At 59.9% G+C, this 26,435-nt stretch overlaps 1 protein-coding gene and 1 pseudogene across 2 annotated transcripts in view; both read left to right on the forward strand.

Moving 5' to 3' along the window:
* The window catches only part of ADGRL1 (adhesion G protein-coupled receptor L1), a 69,845-nt gene that overhangs the window by 27,294 nt on the left and 16,116 nt on the right, over positions 1 to 26,435 (forward strand). For both annotated transcript variants that reach the window (XR_014950454.1, XM_085563137.1), the window contains exons 5-16: positions 3,374 to 4,174; positions 5,904 to 6,344; positions 7,784 to 7,887; positions 9,339 to 9,524; positions 11,750 to 11,788; positions 13,968 to 14,151; positions 16,287 to 16,409; positions 18,491 to 18,696; positions 21,795 to 21,965; positions 23,143 to 23,352; positions 24,284 to 24,504; positions 26,309 to 26,375. Coding sequence is in view for 1 of the 2 variants with exons in the window: in XM_085563137.1 (XP_085419263.1) it covers positions 3,374 to 4,174; positions 5,904 to 6,344; positions 7,784 to 7,887; positions 9,339 to 9,524; positions 11,750 to 11,788; positions 13,968 to 14,151; positions 16,287 to 16,409; positions 18,491 to 18,696; positions 21,795 to 21,965; positions 23,143 to 23,352; positions 24,284 to 24,504; positions 26,309 to 26,375 (2,753 nt within the window). In the remaining variant the exon portion in view is untranslated. The remainder of the gene's footprint in view (positions 1 to 3,373; positions 4,175 to 5,903; positions 6,345 to 7,783; positions 7,888 to 9,338; positions 9,525 to 11,749; positions 11,789 to 13,967; positions 14,152 to 16,286; positions 16,410 to 18,490; positions 18,697 to 21,794; positions 21,966 to 23,142; positions 23,353 to 24,283; positions 24,505 to 26,308; positions 26,376 to 26,435) is intronic.
* On the forward strand, positions 1,845 to 2,982 carry LOC146764975 (uncharacterized; annotated as a pseudogene).

A 26,435-nucleotide genomic window follows, 5' to 3' on the forward strand; every position in this document is an offset into this window, starting at 1 on the left:
TCTGCACACCTGTGCACTCACCTGTGCACACCTGTGGTCACAACTCTTCTCACCTGTGCACACCTGTGCTCACCTGTGCTCACTTGTGCTCACCTTTGCTCACACCTGTGCTCACACCTGTGCACACCTGTGCTCACCTGTGGTCACACCTGTGCTCACCTGTGCTCACACCTGTGCTCACACTAGTGCACACCTGTGCTCACACTAGTGCACACCTGTGCTCACCTGTGCTCACACCTGTGCACACCTGTGCTCACACCTGTGCTCACACCTGTGCTCACACCTGTGCTCACACTAGTGCACACCTGTGCTCACCTGTGCTCACACCTGTGCACACCTGTGCTCACACCTGTGCTCACACCTGTGCTCACACATGTGCTCACACCTGTTCACACCTGTGCACACCTGTGGCCCCGCACACGCGTGTCCCGGCCCCGCCCCCTCCTGCCGCGCCCCGGGGGGCGTGTCCAGCCCGAGGGGCCGTGTCCAGCCCGAGGGGGCGTGGCCATCCCGAGGGGGCGTGGCCAGCCACGAGTGGGCGTGGCCAGCCCCGAGGGGCGTGGCCAGCCCGAGTGGGCGCGGCCAGCCCGAGTGGGCGTGGCCAGCCCGAGTGGGCGTGGCCCCGCGGGGCGGGGTTTCCCGCGGTGTCCCGGGGGTCGCAGCCTGGCCCCGCCCCCTTTGCGCCCCACCCCCCCCGGCGCAGAGACCCCCGTGGGGGGCGGGGCTTGGCTTTTGGGGGGGGTCTCTGCCCCGGGGGTCCCCCCGTGTCCCCCCGTGTCCCCGTGTCCCCGTGTCCCCCTTCTCTCCCACAGCTCTAACCCCCCGTTTCTCTCCCCCAGCCTCTCTGCAGCCGCCGCCGGACACTGGGACCACGCGCGACCCCCCCCCAAACCCCACCCCGCACCCCAAAACACGAGGGGGTCCCCCCCAAACCCCCCCGCGCCCCCTCCCCACGCCCCCCCCCCCCCACCCGTGTCTCCGTCGCGCTCGATCGTCCCTGGCTGTGGGCCCGGGGGGGGTGGGGGGGGGAGGGGAAGAGCCCCCCAAATTTAGACCCCCCCCAATTTAGGGCCCCCCCCGATTTGAGACCCCCCCCCTCGTTTTAGGGCTTCCCCCAAGGAGAGCTGCCCCTCCCCCCTCAGGGTTCTCCCCCCCCCCAAATTAAAAGGGGGTTCACTGCCGGGGGACAGTGGGGGTGTCCCCTCCCACCCCCCCCTCCTGTCCCCTCCCCTCTGTCCCCTCCCCCGTTAAGGGACCCCCCTCCCCCCCCCTCCGTGTCCCCCTCCCTCCCCCGGGTCCCCAAAATCCCCCTGGGGTTGGGGGGTCCCCCCCAGCCCCCCCCGTGGGACCCCTCAGTCGCTGATGAAACGCTTCTCTTTTCTCTCCTCTTCTCGCTGTCCCCCGTGTCCCCACCCGTGTCCCCCCGTGTCCCCCCCGTGTCCCCCCGTGTCCCCCCCGTGTCCCCCCCGTGTCCCCCCGTGTCCCCCAATGTCCCCCCGTGTCCACCGTGTCCCCACCCGTGACCCCCCGTGTCCCCACCCGTGACCCCCCCGTGTCCCCCAATGTCCCCCCGTGTCCCCCCGTGACCCCCCGTGTCCCCACCGTGTCCCCCAATGTCCCCCCGTGTCTCCCTCCGTGTCCCCCAATGTCCCCCCGTGACCCCCCCGTGTCCCCCAATGTCCCCCCCGTGTCCCCCCGTGTCCCCACCCGTGTCCCCCGTGTCCCCACCCCCCCATCTGTCCCCACCTCCACCGCTGTGTCCCCACGCGTGTCGCCGTGTCCGTCTGTCCCCACGTCCATCCTTCTGTCCCTGTCCCGTGTCCCCCCCGTGTCTGTCCCCGTGACCGCCATCCACCCGTGTCCCCCGTCTGTCCGTGTCCGTCTGTCTGTCCCCAAACCCGCTCCCCTGTCCCTGCTCCACCCCCGTGTCCGTCTGTCTGTCCCCAAACCCGCTCCCCTGTCCCTGCTCCACCCCCGTGTCCGTCTGTCTGTCCCCAAACCCGCTCCCCTGTCCCTGCGGCATCCCTGTGTCCGTCTGTCTGTCCCCTAACCCGCTCCCCTGTCCCTGCTCCACCCCCGTGTCCGTCTGTCTGTCCCCGTGTCCCTCTCTCATCCATTCCCTGTCCCCCATCCCCATCCATGTCCGCCTGTCCCACAAACCACGCGTGTCCCTCTGTCTGTCCCCAACCTCCCCGTGTCCCCGTGTCCCTCTGTCCGTCCCTCCCCGTGTCCCCATGTCCGTCCCTGTGTCCCCGTGTCTGTCCAACCTTCCACGTGTCCCCCCGTCTGTCCCTCCCCGTGTTCCCCTGTCCCTCCCCGTGTCCCTCTGTCTGTCCCACCTTTCCCGTGTCCCCATGTCCGTCCCCGTGTCCCTCCGTCTGTCCCTCCCCGTGTCCCCCTGTCTGTCCCTGTGTCCCTTTGTCCCTCCCCGTGTCCCCGTGTCTGTCCCACCCTTTGTCCCTCCCCGTGTCCCTCTGTCTGTCCCACCCTCCCCGCGCCCCCATGTCCGTCCCCGTGTCCCCCTGTCTGTCCCCCCGCCGTGTCCCTCTGTCTGTCCCTCCCTGTGCCTGTCCCACCCTCCCCGTGTCCCTTTGTCCCTCCCCGTGTCCCCCTGTCTGTCCCTCCCCGTGTCCCCCCGTCTTTCTCACCCTCCCCGTGTCCCCGTGTCTGTCCCCTCCCGTGTCCCTCTGTCTGTCCCACCCTCCCCGTGTCCCCGTGTCTGTCCCCCCCCGTGTCCCCCTGTCTGTCACACCTTTCCCGTGTCCCCCTGTCTGTCCCCCCCCGTGTCCCTCCGTCTGTCCCCCCCCGTGTCCCTCTGTCTGTCCCACCCTCCCCGCGCCCCCATGTCCGTCCCCGTGTCCCTCCGTCTGTCCCACCCTCCCCGTGTCCCTCCGTCTGTCCCTCCCCGTGTCCCTCCGTCTGTCCCCCCCCGTGTCCCCCCGTCTGTCCCCCCCCGTGTCCCTCCGTCTGTCCCCCCCCGTGTCCCCCCGTCTGTCCCCCCCCGTGTCCCCCCGTCTGTCCCCCCCCGTGTCCCTCCGTCTGTCCCTCCCCGTGTCCCCGTGTCTGTCCCACCCCCCCCGTGTCCCTCTGTCTGTCCCACCCCCCCCGTGTCCCTCCGTCTGTCCCTCCCCGTGTCCCTCCGTCTGTCCCCCCCCGTGTCCCTCTGTCTGTCCCACCCTCCCCGCGCCCCCATGTCCGTCCCCGTGTCCCCCCGTCTGTCCCACCCTCCCCGTGTCCCTCTGTCTGTCCCCCCCCGTGTCCCTCCGTCTGTCCCCCCCCGTGTCCCTCCGTCTGTCCCCCCCCGTGTCCCTCCGTCTGTCCCCCCCCGTGTCCCCCTGTCTGTCCCACCCTCCCCGCCCGTGTCCCCCCGCAGTTTTCGTCTGCCCGGGCGTGCCGCAGCGCGTGGGGCCGGCGCTCTCCACGCACGAGTCGCCGCACCAGGCGGGCGGCTGGTGCCGGGACCCGCTGCAGTCGGGGGACCGGCTCTACGTGCTGCCCTGGGTGCCCTACCGCACCGACACGCTCACCGAGTACGCCTCGTGGGCCGACCTGGTGGGCGCCCGGCCCGCGGCCACGCACCGCCTCCCGCACCGCGCCGACGGCACCGGCTTCGTGGTGTACGACGGCGCCGTGTTCTACAACAAGGAGCGCACCCGCAGCATCGTCAAGTACGACCTGCGCACCCGCATCAAGAGCGGCGAGACCGCCGTGGGCGCCGCCAACTACCACGACACGTCGCCCTACCGCTGGGGCGGCAAGACCGACATCGACCTGGCGGTGGACGAGGACGGGCTCTGGGTCATCTACGCCACCGAGGGCAACGGCGGGCGGCTGGTGGTGAGCCAGCTGAACCCCTACACGCTGCGCCTGGAGGGCACCTGGGAGACGGGCTACGCCAAGCGGGCGGCCTCGGACGCCTTCATGGCCTGCGGGGTGCTCTACGTGGTGCGCAGCGTTTACCTGGACGACGACACGGAGCACCTGGGCAACGCGCTGGTGTACGCCTTCGACACGCGGCGCGGGCGCGGCTCGCCGCTGGCGCTGCCCTTCCCCAACCCTTACCAGTTCGTGGCCTCGGTGGGTTACAACCCCCGCGACAACCAGCTGTACGTGTGGAACAACCACTTCCTGCTGCGCTACGGGCTCGACTTCGCGGCAGCCCCGGACGGTGACGGTCAGCGCGGCGGGGCGGCTGCGGGGGGCGTGGGGTGCGGGGTTTGGGGTGGGGGGTGAGGGGTGCGGGTGTGGGGTGCGGGGTTTGGGGTGGGGGGTGAGGGGTGAGGGGTGCGGGTGAAGGGTTTGGGGTGGGGGGCTTGGGATTTGGGGTGTGGGGTGAGGGGTGCGGGGTGAGGGGTGTGGGGTGCGGGGTTTGGGGTGTGGACTTTGGGGTGCGGGGTGCGGGGTTTGGGGTGTGGAGTTTGGGGTGGGGGGCTCGGGGTGAGGGGTGCGGGGTTTGGGTGAAGGGTTTGGGGTGGGGGGCTTGGGATTTGGGGTGTGGGGTGAGGGGTGAGGGGTGAGGGGTGTGGGGTGAGGGGTTTGGGGTGTGGAGTTTGGGGTGCGGGGTGCGGGGTTTGGGGTGTGGAGTTTGGGGTGCGGGGTGCGGGGTTTGGGTGCGGGATTTGGGTGAAGGGTTTGGGGTGCGGGGTTTGGGGTGCGGAGTTTGGGGTGCGGGGTGCGGGATTTGGGTGAAGGGTTTGGGGTGCGGAGTTTGGGGTGCGGGGTTTGGGGTGTGGAGTTTGGGGTGCGGGGTTTGGGTGCGGGGTTTGAGTGAAGGGTTTGGGGTGGGGGCTTTGGGTGCGGAGTGAGGGGTTTGGGGTTTGGGGTGTGGAATTTGGGGTTTGGGGTGCGGGCTTTGGGATGCGGAGTTTGGGGTTTGGGATGCGGGGTTTGGGGTGCGGGGTTTGGGTGAAGGGTTTGGGGTGTGGAGTTTGGGGTGCGGGGTGCGGGGTTTGGGGTGCAGAGTTTGGGGTGTGGAGTTTGGGGTGCGGGGTTTGGGGTGCGGAGTTTGGGGTTTGGGGTGCGGGGTTTGGGGTGCGGGGTTTGGGTGAAGGGTTTAGGGTGCGGGGTTTGGGGTGCTGGGTTTGGGGTTTGGGGTTTGGGGTTTGGGGTGCTGGGTTTGGGGTGCGGGGTTTGGGGTTTGGGATGCGGGGTTTGGGGTGCTGGGTTTGGGGTTTGGGGTGCGGGGTTTGGGGTGCGGGGTTTGGGGTGCGGGGTTTGGGGTTTAGGGTGCTGGGTTTGGGGTGCGGGGTTTGGGGTTTGGGGTGCGGGGTTTGGGGTGCTGGGTTTGGGGTGCAGGGTTTGGGGTTTAGGGTGCGGGGTTTGGGGTGCGGGGTTTAGGGTTTGGGGTGTGGGTGTTTTGAGCTCTGCTTCATTTTGGGGGGTCCCTCTGGAAGTTTTGGGGGACACTGGGGGTTCCCGTTTGCTTTTTGAGGCGTCGTCCCCACCCAGCGGGGGGCAGCCCTGGGGGTCGGGGTTTAATTTGGGGGTGCCCCAGTTGACTTTAGGGTGCCCGGGTGAACTTTGGGGTGCCCGGGTGGACTTTGGGGTGCCCGGGTGGATTTTGGGGTGCAGCCCCGGCCAGCGTGGGGGAGCCTGAGGGGCTGGGTTTGGGATTTCGGGGTTTTGGGGGGGGGGGTTCCAGTTCACTCTGGGGGTGCCCCAGTTCATTTTGGGGGGGGCCACACTGGGGTCACATTTTGGGGACCCCCAAGTGCTCGGGGGCACCTCCGGGTTGATTTTTGGGGGTCTCGCTGTGCCCCAGCCCCATGGAGGGGTCCGGGCTCACTTGGGGGGGGGGGTCTATCATCCCCTCCCCCCATCGGCTGGAGGGGACCCCTGGGGGGTTCAGGGGGGTCCCCCAGACCCTGAACCCCCCCCCCCCCCGATTTTTGTGCCCCCCCCAGGTCCGGTGACGACGGAAGCGCCGAGCGCGGCCCCCCCGCACCCCACGGCCCCGCCCAGCTCCGCCGCGCCCCCGTTCCCCACGCCCACGGCCCGCCGGGGTCCCCTCAACCCCCGGGACCCCCCGGGACCCCCGGGACCCCCCCCGGGCCCCGCGCACAGCGCCGCCACCCCGGGGGGGTCCCCGGGACCCCCCAACGGCGGCCCGGGGGCGCCGCCGCCGCCCCCCCCCGCCTCCCGCCGACCCCCGGCGGGGCCCGGGGGGGGTCCCGGGGGGGCGGCGGGGCCGGGGGGGCCCGGGGGGGGTCCCGGGGGGGGTCCCGGGGGTCCCGGGGGGGGTCCCGGGGGGCGCCTGTGCGAGGCGCGGGAGGTGCGCAGGGTGCAATGGCCCGCGGCCCAGCAGGGGGCGCTGGTGGAGAGACCCTGCCCCAAGGGGACCCGAGGTGAGCGGGAATGGGAATGGGACGGGATGGGATTGGAGTGGGATTGGGATGGGATTGGGATTGGGATTGGGATGGGATTGGGATGGGATTGGGATTGGGATTGGGATTGGGATTGGGATTGGGATGGGATTGGGATGGGATTGGGATTGGGATTGGGATTGGGATGGGAATGGGAGTGGGATTGGGATGGGATTGGGATGGGAACGGGGATGGGAATTGGAGATGGGAATGGGACGGGATGGGATTGGAGTGGGATTGGGATTGGGGATTGGGATTGGGATTGGGATTGGGGATGGGATTGGGATTGGGATTGGGATTGGGAATTGGGATTGGGATGGGAATGGGAATGGGAATGGGAATGGGATTGGGATTGGGATGGGATTGGGATTGGGATTGGGATGGGATTGGGATTGGGATTGGGATTGGGATTGGGAATTGGGGATGGGAACGGGGATGGGAATTGGAGATGGGATTGGGAATGGGATTGGGATGGGAATGGGAATGGGATTGGGATTGGGATTGGGTTTGGAATTGGGTTTGGAATGGGATTGGGAATGGGAATGGGATTGGGATTGGGGATGGGATTGGGGATGGGAATTGAGGATGGGAACGGGGATGGGAATGGGAATGGAACGGGATGGGATTGGAATGGGATTGGGATTGGGATTGGGATTGGGATTGGGATGGGAATGGGATTGGGATTGGGATTGGATTGGGATGGGAATGGGATTGGGATGGGATTGGGATTGGGATTGGGATTGGGATGGGAATGGGAATTGGGGATGGGAATTGGGGATGGGGATGGGAATGGGATTGGAATGGGATTGGGATTGGGGTTGGGGATAGGAATTGGGGATGGGAACGGGGATGGGAATGGGAATGGAACGGGATGGGATTGGAATGGGATTGGGATTGGGATTGGGATGGGAATGGGAATTGGGGATGGGATTGGGATGGGGATGGGATTTGGAATTGGGGATGGGGATGGGAATGGGAACGGGAATGGGAATGGAAATGGGAATGGGGATGGGGATGGGAATTGGAATGGGGGAACTGGGGGTACTGGAGGGACTGGGAGGATTGGGAATGGGGGAACTGGGGGGACTGGGGGCAAATGGGGGGCTGAGGGAGTGGGGGGAATGGGGGGACTGGAGGATTTTTGGAATGGTTCTGGGGGCTCTGTAGGATTTTGGGGAAATTTGGGGGGCTACGGGGGATTCTGGGGGGTTCTGGGAGCTATGGGGAATTTGGAGGGATTTTGGGGGGGTCCTGGGGTCTACGGGGGATTTTGGGGGGTTTTGGGGGTGCTGTCCCCTCCCCCAGCCATCACCTCCTGCCCGTGCCTGCTGGGGTGGCGGTGGGGATGCTGTGGGGCGGGGAGGGGGCGCTGGGGGGGCCGGGGAGATTCGGGGTCCCCCTGAGCCCCCCGTGCCCCCCAGGCATCGCCTCCTTCCAGTGCCTGCTGGGGCTGGGCGTGTGGAACCCCCGCGGGCCCGACCTGAGCAACTGCACCAGCCCCTGGGTCAACCAGGTGGCCCAGAAGGTACCCGGGGGCACCCCGAAACCGGGCCGGGGGGGACCCCAGAGAGCAAACCCCGGAACGGGGCACCCGAAACAGAAATATCCCAAAATTGGGACACCCGAAACAGAAATCCACCAGAAATGGGGCACCCAAAACAGAAATCCCCCAAAATTGGGACACCCGAAACAGAAATTCACCAGAAATGGGGCACCCAGAAATGGGGACACCCGAAACAGAAATCCACCAGAAATGGGGACACCCGAAACAGAAATCCACCAAAATTGGGACACCCTGAACAGAAATCCACCAAAATTGGGACACCCTAAACAGAAATCCCCTAAAATTGGGGAACCCCCAGAAATGGGGACACCCAAAACAGAAATCCACCAGAAATGGGGCACCCTGAACAGAAATCCCCCAAAATTGGGACCCCCAGAAATGGGGACACCCCTAAACAGAAATCCCCCAAAATTGGGACCCCCAGAAATGGGGCACCCAAAACAGAAATCCACCAGAAATGGGGACACCCGAAACAGAAATCCCCCAAAATTGGGACACCCCGAAACAGAAATCCCCCAAAATTGGGACCCCCAGAAATGGGGGCACCCGAAACAGAAATCCACCAAAATTGGGGCACCCCAAAACAGAAATCCCCCAAAATTGGGGCACCCCAAAACAGAAATCCCCCAAAATTGGAACCCCCAGAAATAGGGACACCTGAAACAGAAATCCCCCAAAATTGGGACACCCAGAAATGGGGACACCCGAAACAGAAATCCCCCAAAATTGGGGCAGCCTGAAAGAGAAATCCCCCAAAATTGGGACACCTGAAACAGAAATCCCCCAAAGTTGGGACACCCAGAAATGGGGACACCCCTAAACAGAAATCCCCCAAACCCACCCTGGGGATCTCGGGGCCCCCCCAGACCCCCTGTGACCCCTTGATGGATTTTGGGGAGCCCCCAGACCACCTGTGACCCCCTGGGGGATCTCGGGGACCCCCTGTGACCCCCTGTGACCCCCCAGGGATTTCGGTGACCCCCAGACCCCCTGGGGGACATCGGGGAGCCCCCAGACCCTCTGTGACCCCTTGATGGATTTTGGGGAGCCCCCAGACCCCCTGGGGGATCTCAGGACCCCAGACCCTCTGTGACCCCTTGATGGATTTTGGGGAGCCCCCAGACCCCCTGTGACCCCTTGATGGATTTTGGGGAGCCCCCCGACCCCCTGTGACCCCCCGGGGATGTCGGGGACCCCCTGTGACCCCCTGGGGATTTTGGGGACCCCCTGTGACCCCCTGGGCATCTCTGGGACCCTCTGTGACCCCTTGATGGATTTTGGGGAGCCCCCAGACCCACTGTGACCCCCTGGGGGATCTCGGGGAGCCCACCAGACCCTCTGTGACCCCTTGATGGATTTTGGGGAGCCCCCCGACCCCCTGTGACCCCCCGGGGATGTCGGGGCCCCCCCAGATCAAGAGCGGGGAGAACGCGGCGGCCATCGCGGCGGAGCTGGCGCGCCACACGCGGGGCCCGGTGTTCGCCGGCGACGTCAGCTCGGCCGTGCGGCTGCTGGAGCAGCTCCTGGACATCCTGGACGCGCAGCTGCAGGCGCTGCGCCCGCTCGAGAGGGAGTCCGCGGGCAAGAACTACAACAAGGTGCGCCCCCAAACCCCAAAATTGGGGTGCGGGATGGGGGGGGGACGGGAGGGACAGGTGGGACACCAAAATCCCAAATTTGGGGTGCAGGAACCTCAGGTGGGACACCAAAATCCCAAATTTGGGGTGCAGGAACCTTAGGGGGACAGGAGGGACAGGTGTGACCCCAAAACTCCAAATTTTGGGTGCGGGATGTTGGGGGGGACGGGAGGGACAGGCGGGACACCAAAACTCCAAATTTGGGGTGCAGGATGTTGGGGAGGGCAGAAGGAACAGGTGGGACCCCAAAACTCCAAATTTGGGGTGCAAGAACCTCAGGTGGGACCCCAAAAGTCCAAATTTGGGGTGCAGGAACCTCAGGTGTGACCCCAAACCCGAAATTTGGGGTGCAGGAACCTTAGGGGGACAGGAGGAACAGGTGTGACCCCAAAACTCCAAATTTGGGGTGCAGGAACCTCAGGTGGGACCGCAAAACTCCAAATTTGGGGTGCAGGAACCTCAGGTGTGACCCCAAAACTCCAAATTTGGGGTGCAGGAACCTCAGGTGTGACCCCAAAACTCCAAATTTGGGGTGCGGGATGTTGGGGGGGACGGGAGGGACAGGTAGGACACCAAAATCCCAAATTTGGGGTGCAGGATGTTGGGGGGGGCAGAAGGAACAGGTGTGACCCCAAAACTCCAAATTTGGGGTGCAGGAACCTTAGGGGGACAGGAGGAACAGGTGTGACCCCAAAACTCCAAATTTGGGGTGCAGGAACCTCAGGTGGGACCCCAAAACTCCAAATTTGGGGCGCAGGAACCTCAGGTGGGACCCCAAAACTCCAAATTTGGGGCGCAGGAACCTTAGGGGGACAGGAGGAACAGGTGTGACCCCAAAACTCCAAATTTGGGGCGCAGGATGTTGGGGGGACAGGAGGGACAGGTGTGACCCCAAAACCCCATATATAATCCATGAAATAGTTTTATTATTATTATTATTATTATTATTATTATTATTATTATTATTATTATTATTATTATTATTATTATTATTATTGTGTTGCTGTTGTTATTATTATTATCATCATTATTATCTTTATCTTTATCATTATCATTATCATTATCATTATCATTATCGTATTATTATTATATAATTATAATTAAGATTTCTAGTACAGAAATTTTTATTATACAAATAATACTACTATTAATATAGTAATATACTTGAACTAATATATTAATATACTAATATACTAGTTACTAATATACTAACATACTAATCTATATTAATGTGCTAATACTACTAATAATTTACTACTATTAATAATTATTAGCGTTGATTTCTTTGTTGTGAGGTAGGATGAGGAATGTGGTAAAGTATATTTAAAACTTTAAAAAGGTATAAGGAAAATTTTATTAAGAGTAATTAAAAAAAAGAGTAATAAGAATTAGAATAAAAATTTTCAAATATTTTTGACTATTTTTTTTACTGATACTGGAAAAAACAGAACTTAAAATTTTAGTTAGCTTATAATTTTTAGCGTAGTTTTTTAATTTTTAGTTTATTTAGGGAGAGTTGGGGTTTTTTTGTTAATATTGTAGCTATTTTTTAATAAAAAAAAGAAGTTTGGGATCTTTTTTTGGGTTGTTCTTCCCCAGATTTTGGGGCAGTTCTGCCCCAGATTTTGGGTTTGTTCTGTCCCAGATTTTGGGGTTGTTCTGTCCCAGATTTTGGGGTTGTTCTGTCCCAGATTTTGGGGTTGTTCTGTCCCAGATTTTGGGTTTGTTCTGTCCCAGATTTTGGGTCAATTTCCCAGATTTTGCGGCTGTTCTTCCCCAGATTTTGGGTTTGTTCTGTCCCAGATTTTCGGTTTTTATTCCCCAGATTTTGGGTTTGTTCTGTCCCAGATTTTCGGTTGTTCTTCCCCAGATTTTGTGTTGTTCTGCCCCAGATTTTGGGTTTGTTCTGTCCCAGATTTTCGGTTGTTCTTCCCCAGATTTTGTGTTGTTCTGCCCCAGATTTTGGGTTTGTTCTGTCCCAGATTTTCGGTTTTTATTCCCCAGATTTTGGGTTTGTTCTGTCCCAGATTTTCGGTTGTTCTTCCCCAGATTTTGGGTTGTTCTGCCCCAGACTTTGGGTTTGTTCTCTCCCAGACATTGGGGCGATTCCCCGGATTTTGGGGGGACCCCGTGGTGGGTTTTGGGGTCCCACCCCTCACCTGCCCTCTCTCTTTCATCGCCCCCAGATGCACAAGCGGGAGCGAACCTGCAAGGATTACATCAAGGTGAGGGGCGGGGCCAGCGGGGCGTGGCCGCGACAGTGGGAGGGGCTGGAGTGGGTGTGGCCAGGGTGGGGCTAGAGTGGGTGGGCGTGTCCCATGGGTGTGGGGTGGGCGTGTCCAATGGGTGTGATTTGGGTGGGTGGGCGTGTCCCATGGGTGTGATTTGGGTGGGCGTGTCCCATGGGTGTGGTTTGGGTGGGCGTGTCCCATGGGTGTGGGGTGGGTGGGCGTGTCCCATGGGTGTGATTTGGGTGGGTGGGCGTGTCCCATGGGTGTGGGGTGGGTGGGTGGGCGTGTCCCATGGGTGTGGTCTGGGTGGGTGGGCGTGTCCCACGGGTGTGGCCTGACGGGTGGGTGTGTCCCATGGGTGTGATTTGGGTGGGTGGGCGTGTCCCATGGATGTGATTTGGGTGGGCGTGTCCCATGGGTGTGATTTGGGTGGGTGGGCGTGTCCCATGGGTGTGGATTGGGTGGGCGTGTCCCATGGGTGTGATTTGGGTGGGCGTGTCCCATGGGTGAGATTTGGGTGGGCGTGTCCCATGGGTGTGGGATGGGTGGGTGGGTGTGTCCCATGGGTGAGATTTGGGTGGGCGTGTCCCATGGGTGTGATTTGGGTGGGCGTGTCCAATGGGTGTGGGTTGGGTGGGCGTGTCCCACGGGTGTGATTTGGGTGGGCGTGTCCAATGGGTGAGATTCGGGTGGGCGTGTCCCATGGGTGTGGATTGGGTGGGCGTGTCCCATGGGTGTGTTCCGGGTGGGCGTGTCCCATTGGCGTGTCCCATGGGTGGGTGTGTCCCATGGGTGGGCGTGTCCCATGGGAGTGGTCTGGGTGGGCGTGTCCCATGGGTGTGGCCTGACGGGTGGGTGTGTCCCATGGGTGTGATTTGGGTGGGTGGGCGTGTCCCATGGGTGTGATTTGGGTGGGTGAGCGTGTCCCATGGGTGTGATTTGGGTGGGCGTGTCCCATGGGTGTGATTTGGGTGGGTGGGTGTGTCCCATGGGTGTGATTTGGGTGGGCGTGTCCCATGGGTGTGATTTGGGTGGGTGGGCGTGTCCCATGGGTGTGATTTGGGTGCGTGGGCGTGTCCCTGGGTTGGACATGGCTGCACCCAGGGGTGCAGGGGACCTGGGGGTTGGAGGTCAGTGGGTGGGGCCCGTCCTGGCTGGACGTGGCATTTGGGCGTGTCCCTCTGGGCACGTCTGTTTGGGCGTGTCGTTTGCGTGTGTCCCCGGGGTGTGTCCCCAGCCATGTCCCAGCCGTGTCCCAGCCGTGTCCCAGCCGTGTCCCAGCCCTGTCCCAGCCATGTCCCAGTCGTGTCCCAGCCATGTCCCAGCCGTGTCCCAGCCGTGTCCCAGCCGTGTCCCAGCCATGTCCCAGCCCTGTCACAGCCGTGTCCCAGCCGTGTCCCAGCCGTGTCCCAGCCCTGTCCCAGCCGTGTCCCAGCCGTGTCCCAGCTGTTTCCCCAGGTGTATCCCCAGCCGTGTCCCAGCCGTGTCCCAGCCGTGTCCCAGCCATGTCCCAAACGTGTCCCAGCCCTGTCCCAGCCGTGTCCCAGCCGTGTCCCAGCTGTTTCCCCAGGTGTATCCCCAGCCGTGTCCCAGCCGTGTCCCAGCCGTGTCCCAGCCATGTCCCAAACGTGTCCCAGCCCTGTCACAGCCGTGTCACAGCTGTGTCCCAGCCCTGTCACAGCCGTGTCCCAGCCGTGTCCCAGCCGTGTCCCAGCCGTGTCCCAGCTGTTTCCCCAGGTGTATCCCCAGCCGTGTCCCAGCCTGGTCCCAGCCGTGTCCCAGCCGTGTCCCAGCCGTGTCCCAGCCATGTCCCAAACGTGTCCCAGCCCTGTCACAGCTGTGTCCCAGCCGTGTCCCCAGCCGTGTCCCAGCTGTGTCCCTGCCATGTCCCAGCCGTGTCACAGCCGTGTCCCAGCTGATTCCCCAGGTGTATCCCCAGCCGTGTCCCAGCCGTGTCCCAGCCCTGTCACAGCCGTGTCCCAGCTGTTTCCCCAGGTGTATCCCCAGCCGTGTCCCAGCCGTGTCCCTGGTCCCGTCCGTGCCCCAGCCGTGTCCCAGCCGTGTCCCAGCCATGTCCCAAACGTGTCCCAGCCGTGTCCCAGCCGTGTCCCAGCCGTGTCCCAGCCGTGTCCCCGGTCCCGTCCGTGCCCCACGCTCCCCGCCCGTCCCGCAGGCCGTGGTGGAGGCCGTGGACAACCTGCTGCGCCCGGAGGCGCTGGAGTCGTGGCGGGACATGAACGGCTCGGAGCAGGCGCACACGGCCACCATGCTGCTGGACGTGCTGGAGGAGGGCGCCTTCCTGCTGGCCGACAACGTCAAGGAGCCCGCGCGCTTCCTGGCCGCCCGGCAGAACCTGGGTCAGCCCCCGGGACCCCCGCCCCGGCCCCGGCGGCCCCGCCCAGCCCCGAGCCCGTCCTGGGGTCCCCACGGGGCCCCGCGGCCCACCCTGTCCTGCCCCCGCCTTGCAGGCCCTGCAGCCGGCAAGGGACCCTGGTGAACAAATAGCCGAATATCCCGATGTTCCAACGTCCCAATATCCCAATATCCCAATATCCCAATATCCCAACGTCACAATATCCCAATGTCCCAACGTCACAATATCCCAATGTCCCAATGTCCCAATATCCCAATATCCCAATATCCCAATATCCCAATATCCCAATGTCCCAATGTCCCAACGTCCCAACGTCCCAATATCCCAACGTCCCAATGTCCCAATGTCCCAATGTCCCAATATCCCAACGTCACAATATCCCAACGTCCCAACGTCCCAATGTCCCAACGTCCCAATGTCCCAATGTCCCAATATCCCAACGTCCCAATGTCCCAATATCCCAATGTCCCAATGTCCCAGTGTCCCAGCGTCCCAATGTCCCAATGTCCCAATACCCCAATATCCCGATGTCCCAATGTCCAATATCCCAATATCCCAGTTTCCCGATGTCCCATGTCCCAATGTCCCAATCCCAACCCAATCCCAATTCCCTATCCAACATCCCAAATTCCCAATCCTAAATCTCCAATCCCAAATTCCGAAATCCCAAATCCCAAATCATCCCCGGGACACTGAGGGTCTCCCCCGACCCCTCCCACGGTTTTCCATGGTTTCCCATGGGGGTTTTTCCCATATTTCCCATGGGGTTTTTCCCATATTTCCCATGTTTTCCCCATATTTCCCATGAGGTTTTTCCCATATTTCCCATGTTTTTCCCATATTTCCCATTTCCCCCCACGTTTCCCATGCGGTTTTCTCCCATATTTTCCATTTTTCCCCATATTTCCCATGGGGGTTTCTCCCATATTTCCCATGTTTTCCCATATTTCCCATGGGTTTTTTTCCCCATATTTCCCATGTTTTCCCATATTTCCCATGTTTTTCCCATATTTCCCACGGGGTTTTTTCCCATATTTCCCATGTTTTCCCCATATTTCCCATACAGTTTTTTTCCCCATATTTCCCATGTTTTCCCATATTTCCCATGTGGTTTTCCCCACATATTTCCCATGTTTCTCCCATATTTCCCATGGGGTTTTTTCCCATATTTCCCATGTTTTTCCATATTTCCCATGTTTTTCCCATATTTCCCACGGGTTTTTTTCCCATATTTCTCATGGGGTTTTCCCCATATTTCCCATACAGTTTTTTCCCCACATTTCCCACATTTCTCCCATATTTCTCATGGGGTTTTTCCCATATTTCCCATGTTTTCCCCATATATCCCACACGGTTTTTTCCCCATATTTCCCATGTTTTCCCCATATATCCCACACGGTTTTTTCCCCATATTTCCCATGTTTTTCCCATATTTCCCATACAGTTTTTTTCCCATATTTCCCATGGGGTTTTTCCCATATTTCCCACATTTCTCCCATATTTCCCATGGGTTTTTTTTCCCCATATTTCCCACGTTTTTCCCATATATCCCACACGGTTTTTCCCATATTTCCCATGTTTCTCCCATATTTCCCACACGTTTTTTCCCATATTTCCTACATTTCTCCCATATTTCCCACAGGGTTTTTCCCCATATTTCCCATGGGGTTTTTTTCCCATATTTCCCATGGGGGTTTTTCCCATATTTCCCATACAGGTTTTTCCCCATATTTCCCACATTTCTCCCATATTTCCCATACAGTTTTTTCCCCACATTTCCCACATTTCTCCCATATTTCCCATACAGTTTTTTCCCCACATTTCCCACATTTCTCCCATATTTCCCATGGGTTTTTTTCCCCATATTTCCCATGTTTTCCCCATATATCCCACACGGTTTTCCCCCCATATTTCCCACGTTTTTCCCATATTTCCCACGGGGTTTTTTCCCATATTTCCCATGGGGGTTTTTCCCACATTTCCCACATTTCTCCCATATTTCCCACGGGGTTTTTTCCCATATTTCCCATGTGGTTTTCCCCCCATATTTCCCGTGTTTCTCCCATATTTCCCACGGGTTTTTTTCCCATTTTTCCCATTTTTCCCATTTTCCCTCAGTGCTGGAGGTGTCGGTGCTCAACACCGAGGGGCCGCTCCAGGAGCTCGTGTTCCCGCAGGAGCTGGGGGGGGACGGCTCCATCCAGCTCTCGGCCAGCACCCTCAAACAGAACAGCAGGAACGGTGAGGGGACATCTGGGGGTCTCGGGGGGTCCCGGGGGGTCTGGGGGCGTTTGGGGGTCCCGGGGGGTCTGGGGGATTTGGGGGGTTTGGGGGGATTTGGGGGGATTTGGGGGATTTGGGGGGATTGGGGCACCCAGAGCACCCCCAAATAGAACAGCAGGAACGGTGAGGGGACATTTGGGGGTCTGGGGGGGACATTTGGGGGTCTGGGGGCGACATTTGGGGGTCTGGGGGGTCCCGGGGGGTCTGGGGGGGTTTGGGGGCCCCGGGGGGTCTGGGGGATTTGGGGGGTCTGGGGGATTTGGGGGGTTTGGGGGGATTTGGGGGGATTGGGGCACCCAGAGCACCCCCAAACTGAACAGCAGGAACGGTGAGGGGACATCTGGGGGTCTGGGGGCGACATTTGGGGGTCTGGGGGCGACATTTGGGGGTCTGGGGGGACATTTGGGGGTCTGGGGGGGACATTTGGGGGTCTGGGGGGGTCCTGGGGGGATTTGGGGGATTTGGGGGGATTGGGGCACCCAGAGCACCCCCAAACAGAACAGCAGGAACGGTGGGGGGACATTTGGGGGTCGAGATCTGGGGGTCTGGGGGGACATTTGGGGGTCTGGGGGGTCTGGGGGTCTGGGGGGATTGTTGGGGTGTGGGTTTTGGGGGGTTTGGGGCAGGAATGGGGGGCACGCTGGGGGGTCTGGGGAAGTTTCGGGGGTTTGAGGTTTTGGGGGTCCTGGGGGGGCCCCTCAGAGCAGCAGGAGCGGGGGGGGGTCTCTGACCCACGGCGCCCCCGGGGTGCTGAGGGGGCTCCGGGTGGTGTTGGGGTGTTTTGGGGTGTTTTGGGGTGTTTTTGGGGTGTCTTTAGGGTGTTTTGGGGTGTTTTTGGGGTGTTTTTGGGGTGTCTTTGGGGTGTTTTGGGGTGTTTTGGGGTGTTTTGGGAGTGTTTTGGGGGTGTTTTTGGGGTTTTTTGGGGTTTTTTGGGGTGGTTTTGGGGTGTTTTGGGGTGTCCTTGGGGTGTTTTTGCAGTGGTTTTGGGGTGTTTTGGGGGTGTCTTTGGGATGTTTTGGGGTGTCTTTGGGGTGTTTTGGGGTGTTTTTGGGGTGTTTTTGGGGTGTTTTGGGGTGTCTTTGGGGTGTTTTGGGGTGTTTTTGGGGTGTTTTGGGGTGTTTTTGGGGTTTTTTGGGGTGGTTTTGGGGTGTCTTTAGGGTGTTTTGGGGTGTCTTTAGGGTGTTTTGGGGTGTTTTGGGGGTGTTATGGGTGTTATGGGGTGTTTTTGGGGTGTCTTTGGGGTGTTTTGGGGATGTCTTTGGGGTGTTTTTGCAGTGGTTTTGGGGTGTCTTTGGGGTGTTTTTGGGGTGTTTTTGGGGTGTTTTTGGGGTGTTTTTGGGGTGTTTTTGGGGCTGTTTTTGGGGTGTTTTGAGGGTGTTTTGGGGGTTTTTTGGGATGTCTTTGGGGTGGTTTTGGGGTGGTTTTGGGGTATTTTGGGGCTGGTTTTGGGGTGTTTTTGGGGTTTTTTTGGGGTGTCTCTGACCCGCTGTCTCCCCAGGGGTGGTGAAGGGGAAGTCGAGGTGGTTTTGGGGTGTCTTGGGGTGTTTTTGGGGGTGTTTTAAGGGTTCTTTTTTGGGGTGTTTTTGGGGTGTTTCTGGGTGGTTTGGGGGGGTGGTTTTGGCTGGTTTTTGGGTGTTTTTTTGGGTGTCTGTCATCCTCCATCTCCCCAGGGCTGGTGAAGGTGGTTCTGGGTTTTTTTGGGGTGTTTTGGGGGTGTTTTTGGTGGTTTTTGGGGTGTTTCTCAGCCTCCATCTCCCCAGGGCTGGTGAAGGTGGGTCTGGGGGTTTTTTGGGATGTTTTGGGGGTGTTTTTGGTGGTTTTTTGGGGTGTTTTGGGGGTGTTTTTGGTGTTTTTTGGGGTGTTTCTCAGCCTCCATCTCCCCAGGGGTGGTGAAGGTGGGTCTGGGGGTTTTTTGGGGTGTTTTGGGGGTGTTTTTGGTGTTTTTTTGGGTGTTTCTCACCCTCCATCTCCCCAGGGGTGGTGAAGGTGGGTCTGGGGGTTTTTTGGGGTGTTTTCACAGCCGTTCTCTCTCTCCCCAGGGGTGGTGAAGGTCGTCTTCATCCTCTACAACAACCTGGGGCTGTTCCTGCCCACCGAGAACGCCACCGTGCGCCTCGGGGGGGACGGGGGGCCCCGCGCCCCCCAGCTCGTGGTCAACTCCCAGGTCATCGCCGCCTCCATCAACAAAGAGTCCAGCAGGGTCTTCCTGCGGGACCCCGTGGTCTTCACGCTGCCCCACCTGGAGGTGCGAGCCCCCAGAACCCCACCCTGAACCCCAAAAACCCACCCGGAACCCCAAAATCCACCCGGAACCCCAAAAACCCCACCCAGGACCCTGAAAACCCCACCCAGATCCCCAGAACCCCACCCTGAACCCCAAAAACCCACCCGGAACCCCAAAAACCCACCCGTAACCCAAAATCCACCCGGAACCCCAAAAACCCCACCCTGAACCCCAAAAATCCACCCTGAACCCCAAAAACCCACCCGGAACCCCAAAATCCACCCGGAACCCCAAAAACCCACCCAGGACCCTGAAAACCCCACCCTGATCCCCAGAACCCCACCCTGAACCCCAAAAACCCACCCGGAACCCCAAAATCCACCCGGAACCCCAAAAACCCCACCCAGGACCCTGAAAACCCCACCCAGGACCCCAAAAACCCACCCTGAACCCAAAAATCCACCCGGAACCCCCAAAATCCACCCGGAACCCCAAAAACCCACTCGGAACCCAAAAACCCACCCAGAACCCAAAAATCCACCCTGAACCCCAAAAACCCACCCGGATCCCCAAAAACCCACCCGGAACCCCCAAAATCCACCCTGAACCCCAAAAACCCACCCGGATCCCCAAAAACCCACCCGGAACCCCCAAAATCCACCCTGAACCCCAAAAACCCACCCAGAACCCAAAAATCCACCCGGAACCCCCAAAACCCCACCCAGGACCACAAAAACCCCACCCAGGACCCTGAAAACCCCACCCTGATCCCCAAAAACCCACCATGAACCCCAAAAACCCACCCGGAACCAAAAATCCACCCGGAACCCCCAAAATCCACCCGGAACCCCAAAAACCCCACCCAGGACCCCAAAAACCCACCCAGAACCCCAAAAAACCCCACCCAGATCCCCAAAAACCCACTCAGAACCCAAAAATCCACCCGGAACCCTGAAAACCCAGCCAGAACCCCAAAAACCCACCATGAATCCCAAAAAACCCCACCCTGAACCCAAAAAACCCCACCCTGAACCCCAAAAACCCCAAAAACCCCCAAAACCCACCCTGAACCCCAAAAACCCACCCAGGACCCTGAAAACCCCAACCAGATCCCCAAAAACCCACCCGGAACCCCCAAAATCCACCCAGAACCCCAAAAATCCACCTGGAACCCCCAAAAACCCATCTGGAACCCAAAATCCACCCGGAACCCCAAAAAACCCACCCAGGACCCCAAAATCCCCCCCAGACCCCTCAGGACACCCCCAGGACCCCCCAAAATCCCCCATTATTTCCCCCAATTTTCCCCCATTTTCCCCAATTATTTTCCCTGATTTTCCATTATTTTCCCTGATTATTTTCCCTGTTTTTCCCTGATTATTTTCCCCCATTTTCCCCGATTATTTCCCGGATTTTCCCCGTTTATTTTCCCCGATTTTCCCCCATTTTCCCTGATTCTTTTCCCCCATTTTCCCCGATTATTTTCCCTGATTTTCCCCCATTTTCCCTGATTATTTCCCTTTATTTTCCCCAATTATTTTCCCGGATTTTCCCCAATTATTTCCCGGATTTTCCCCGATAATTTCCCTGATTTTCCCTAATTATTTTCCCCAATTTCCCCTTATTTTCCCTGATTATTCCCTGGATTTTCCCAGATTATTCCCTGGATTTTCCCCAATTATTCCCCTTATTTTCCCCGATTATTTCCCAGATTTTCCCTGATGATTCCCCGGATTTTCCTTGATTATTTTCCCTGATTTTCCCCCATTTCCCTGATTATTTCCCTGATTTTCCCCGATTATTTTCCCCAATTTTCTCTTATTTTCCCTGATTATTTTCCCTGATTATTTCCCGGATTTTCCTCAATTATTTCCCCTTATTTTCCCTGATAATTTCCCCGGATTTCCCCAATTATTTCCCTTTATTTTCCCTGATAATTTCCCCGGATTTTTCCGATTATTCCCCCGATTTCCCCAATTATTTCCCCAGATTTTCCCCAATTATTCCCCTTATTTTCCCCGATTATTCCCCGGATTTTCTCCGATTATTCCCCTTATTTTCCCCAATTATTCCCCTTATTTTCCCCAATTATTCCCCTTATTTTCCCCAATTATTCCCCTTATTTTCCCCGATGATTCCCCTTATTTTCCCCAATTATTTCCCGGATTTTCCCCGATGATTCCCTGGATTTTCCCTGATAACTTCCCCACTATTCCCCGATTATTTCCCCTTATTTTCCCTGATTATTCCCCAGATTTTCCCCCATTATTTCCCCTTATTTTCCCTGATTATTCCCCGGATTTTCCCCGAAAATTCCCCGGACTTTCCCCGATAATTTCCCTGATTTTCCCCAATTATTCCCCTTATTTTCCCCGATTATTTCCCCTTATTTTCCCCAATTATTTCCCGGATTTTCCCTGATGATTCCCTGGATTTTCCCTGATAACTTCCCCGCTATTCCCTAATTATTCCCCTTATTTTCCCCGATGATTCCCCGGACTTTCCCCGATAATTTCCCTGATTTTCCCCAATTATTTCTGCTTATTTTCCCCAATAATTTCCCCTTATTTTCCCCAATAATTTCCCCGGATTTTCCCCCATTATTTCCCTTATTTTCCCCAATTATTCCCCTTATTTTCCTCAATTATTTCCCCTTATTTTCCCCGATTATTCCCCTTATTTTCCCCAATTATTTCCCCTTATTTTCCCCAATTATTCCCCTTATTTTCCCCAATTATTCCCCTTATTTTCCCCAATTATTCCCCTTATTTTCCCTGATGATTCCCCAGATTTTCCCCGATCATTTCCCTGCTATTCCCCGATGATTCCCCAGATTTTCCCCAATTTCCCCGGATTTTCCCCGATTATTCCCCTTATTTTCCCCAATTATTCGCTGGATTTTCCCGATGATTCCCCGGATTTTCCCCGATAATTCCCCTTATTTTCCCCGATGATTCCCCGGATTTTCCCCAATAATCCCCCAGATTTTCCCCGATGATTCCCCGGATTTTCCCCGATTATTCCCCTTATTTTCCCCGATTTTTCCCCTTATTTTCCCCGATTTTTCCCCTTCTTTTCCCCGATTATTCCCCTTATTTTCTCCCGCCGCTGTTCCGCAGCCCAAGAACCACTTTGGTGCCAACTGCTCCTTCTGGAACTACTCGGAGCGCTCCATGGCCGGGCACTGGTCGAGCCAGGGCTGCCGCCTGCTGCGCTCCAACGGCACGCACAGCTCGTGCGCCTGCAGCCACCTCACCAACTTCGCCCTGCTGATGGCACGCAGCCAGAGCGTGAGTGGCACACCTGGGCACACCTGGGCACACCTGGGCACACCTGGGCACGGCTAGGAACACACCCGGGCACACCTGGGCACACCTGGGCACACCTGGGCACACCTGGGCACACCCACACGCACAGCTCCTGCGCCTGCAGCCACCTCACCAACTTCGCCCTGCTGATGGCACGCAGCCAGAGCGTGAGTGGCACACCCGGGCACACCTGGGCACACCTGGGCACACCTGGGCACACCTGGGCACGGCTAGGAACACACCCGGGCACACCTGGGCACACCTGGGTACACCCGGGCACACCTGGGCACACCTGGGCACGGCTAGGAACACACCCGGGCACACCTGGGCACACCTGGGCACACCTGGGCACACCTGGGCACGGCTAGGAACACACCTGGGCACACCTGGGCACACCTGGGCACGGCTAGGAACACACCTGGGCACACCTGGGCACACCTGGGCACGGATAGGAACACACCCGGGCACACCTGGGCACACCTGGGCACACCTGGGCACGGCTAGGAACACACCTGGGCACACCTGGGCACACCCACACGCACAGCTCCTGCGCCTGCAGCCACCTCACCAACTTCGCCCTGCTGATGGCACGCAGCCAGAGCATGAGTGGCACACCCGGGCACACCTGGGCACACCTGGGCACACCTGGGCACAGCTAGGAACACACCCGGGCACACCTGGGCACACCTGGGTGGGGATCCTGGTGGCCCCTGTCCCCTCCTGGTGGCCCCTGTCCCTGCCCATGGCCACCATTGGATCCCACGACCCCAAATTCCCATTTTTTCCCATTTTTTCCCATTTTTTCCCATTTTTCCCAGTTCCCGGGGCGGTTTAACGAGGTGCTGCTCTCGGTGATCACCTGGGCGGGGATCCTGGTGGCCCCTGTCCCTGCCCATGGCCACCATTGGATCCCACGACCCCAAATTCCCATTTTTCCCATTTTTCCCATTTTTCCCATTTTTCCCATTTTTCCCATTTTTCTCAGTTCCCAGGACGGTTTAACGAGGTGCTGCTCTCGGTGATCCTGGTGGCCCCTGTCCCCTCCTGGTGGCCCCTGTCCCCTCCTGGTGGCCCTGTCCCTGCCCATGACCACCATTGGATCCCATGACCCCAAATTCCCATTTTTCCCATTTTTTCCCATTTTTCCCATTTTTCCCAGTTCCCGGGGCGGTTTAACGAGGTGCTGCTCTCGGTGATCACCTGGGCGGGGATCCTGGTGGCCCTGCTGTGCCTGGGCCTGTCCATCTCGGCCTTCTGCTGCCTGCGGGGGCTGCCCTCGGAGCGCACCACCATCCACAAGAACCTCTGCATCAGCCTCTTCCTCGCCGAGCTCCTCTTCCTCGTCGGCATCGACAAGACGCAGTACCAGGTGGGGCGGGCACACCTGGGGCTGCCCTGGCACACCTGGGGCTGCCCTGGCACACCTGGGGCTGCCACTGGCACACCTGGGGCTGCCCTGGCACACCTGGGCTGTCCTTGGCACACCTGGGGCTGTCCTGGCACACCTGGGGCTGCCCTGGCACACCTGGGGCTGTCCTGGCACACCTGGGACACCCCACAGCACACCTGGGACTGTCCTTGGCACACCTGGGGCTGCCCCTGGCACACCTGGGGCTGCCCTGGCACACCTGGGACTGTCCATGGCACACCTGAGACACACCACAGCACACCTGGGGCTGTCCATGGCACACCTGGGGCTGTCCTTTGCACACCTGTTACTGTCCTTGCCACACCTGGGGCTGCCCCTGGCACACCTGGGGCTGTCCTTTGCACACCTGGGACTGTCCTTGCCACACCTGGGGCTGTCCCTGGCACACCTGGGGCTGTCCCTGGCACACCTGGGCTGTCCCTGGCACACCTGGGACTGTCCTTGGCACACCTGAGACACCCCACAGCACACCTGGGGCTGCCCCTGGCACACCTGGGACACCTGGGACCCCCATGGGACCACCCATCTTGCTGTCCCTGTCCCTGTCCCTGTCCCTGTCCCTGTCCGTGTCCCTGTCCCACCTTTGCACAGTCCCTGTCCCCACACTGTCCCCACGCCATCCCGCGCTGTCCCCACAGGTGACCTGTCCCACCTTTGGGCTGTCCCCACCCTGTCCCCACGCTGTCCCCACACTGTCCCCACGCTGTCCCCACGCTGTCCCCACGCTGTCCCGCAGGTGGCCTGTCCCACCTTTGGGCTGTCCCCACGCTGTCCCCACGCTGTCCCGCAGGTGACCTGTCCCACCTTTGGCCTGTCCCACCTTTGGGCTGTCCCCACCCTGTCCCCACGCTGTCCCCACGCTGTCCCGCAGGTGGCCTGTCCCATCTTCGCGGGGCTGCTGCACTATTTCTTCCTGGCGTCGTTCTCGTGGCTGTGCCTGGAGGGGGTTCACCTGTACCTGCTGCTGCTCGAGGTGTTCGACAGTGACCCCGCGCGCCGCAAGTACTACTACGCGGGCGGCTACTGCTTCCCCGCCGTCGTCGTGGCCGTGGCCGCCGCCGTTGACCACCGCAGCTACGGCACCGACCAGGCGTGAGCCGCGCGACCGGGGCCGGACCGGGCCGGACCGGGATGGGACCGGGATGGGACCGGGATGGGTGGGGATGGGTGGGGATGGGTGGGGATGGGTGGGGCCGGGACCGGGATGGGTGGGGCTGGGTGGGGCCGGGGTGTGGCCGGGGTGTGACCAGTGTATGACCAGGGTGGGACCAGGGTGTGGCTGGGGTGTGGCCAGCCCATGACCAGTGTATGACCAGGGTGTGGCCAGTGTATGACCAGTATGTGACCAGGGTGTGGCCAGGGTGTGGCCAGCGTATGACCAGTGTATGACCAGGGTGTGGCCAGCCCATGACCACTGTATGACCAGGGTGTGGCCAGCCCATGACCAGTGTATGACCAGGGTGTGGCCAGTGTATGACCAGTATGTGACCAGGGTGTGGCCAGGGTGTGGCCAGTGTATGACCAGGATGTGACCAGTGTATGACCAGGGTGTGGCCAGCCCATGACCAGTGTATGACCAGGGTGTGGTCAGGATGTGACCAGTGTATGACCAGAGTGCAGTCAGAGTGTGACCAGGGTGTGGCTGGGGTGTGGCCAGGCTGTGACCAGGATGTGACCAGTGTATGACCAGGGTGTGACCGGGGTGTGACCAGGATGTGGCCAGGGTGTGGCCAGCCCATGACCAGTGTATGACCAGTGTATGACCAGGGTGTGGTCAGGATGTTACCAGTGTATGACCAGGGTTTGGCCGGGGTGTGACCAGTGTATGACCAGTGCATGACCAGTGTATGACCACGGTGTGACCAGGGTGTGACCAGTGTATGACCAGGGTGTGGCCAGGGTGCACTCAGGGTGTGACCAGTGTATGACCAGTGTATGACCAGGGCATGACCAGGGTGTGACCAGGGTGTGACCAGGGTGTGGCTGGGGTGCGACCAGCACATGAACAGGGTGTGACCAGGGCGTGGCTGGGGTGTGACCTGGGTATGACCAGTGTATGACCAGGGTGTGACCAGGGTGTGACCAGTGTATGACCAGGGTGTGGCCAGGATGTGGCCGGGGTGTGGCCAGGGTGTGTCCAGCCCATGACCAGGGTGTGTCCAGCCCATGACCAGCGTGTGTCCAGCCCATGACCAGGGTGTGTCCAGCCCATGACCGGGGTGTGTCCAGCCCATGACCAGGGTGTGGCCAGGATGTGTCCAGCCCATGACCGGGGTGTGGCCAGGGTGTGCCAGCCCATGACCGGGGTGTGTCCAGCCCATGACCAGGGTGTGTCCAGCCCATGACCGGGGTGTGGCCGGGGTGTGTCCAGCCCATGACCAGGGTGTGTCCAGCCCATGGCCGGGGTGTGTCCAGCCCATGACCGGGGTGTGTCCGGGCCGTGGCTGGCACTGCAGCCTCCCAACCTGGCAGTGCCCAGGTGTGAAAGGAAGGGCTGAGGGCGTGGCCTGAGTCGGGGGCGTGGCCTGAAGGGGGTGGGGCCACAGGTGCTGTTTGGGGCTCACCAGGTGTGGACGGAGGCTCGGGGGGCGGAGTCCGATCCGTGGGGGCGTGGCCTCGCCCCGAGTGGGCGTGGCCTCGCCCCGAGTGGGCGTGGTCTCACCCCGAGTGGGCGTGGTCTCATCCCGAGTGGGCGTGGTCTCACCCCGAGTGGGCGTGGTCTCACCCCGAGTGGGCGTGGCCTCGCCCCCCCGAGTGGGCGTGGCCTCGCCCCCCCAGTGGGCGTGGCCTCGCCCCGAGTGGGCGTGTCCTCGCCCCGAGTGGGCGTGGCCTCGCCCCGCGTGGGCGTGGCCTCGCCCCGAGTGGGCGTGTCCTGACGCCGGCCCACCCCCGGCAGGTGCTGGCTGCGGGTGGACAATTATTTCATCTGGAGCTTCATCGGGCCCGTGGCCTTCGTCATCCTCGTACGGCCGGGCTGGGGGGCTGGGGGGCTGGGGATGGACCCTCCTCATCCTCATCCTCGT

The sequence above is a fragment of the Lonchura striata genome, chromosome 30 (genome assembly GCF_050655825.1).
Source record: "Lonchura striata isolate lonStrDom1 chromosome 30, ASM5065582v1, whole genome shotgun sequence".
Taxonomy (NCBI): Eukaryota; Metazoa; Chordata; class Aves; order Passeriformes; family Estrildidae; genus Lonchura; species Lonchura striata.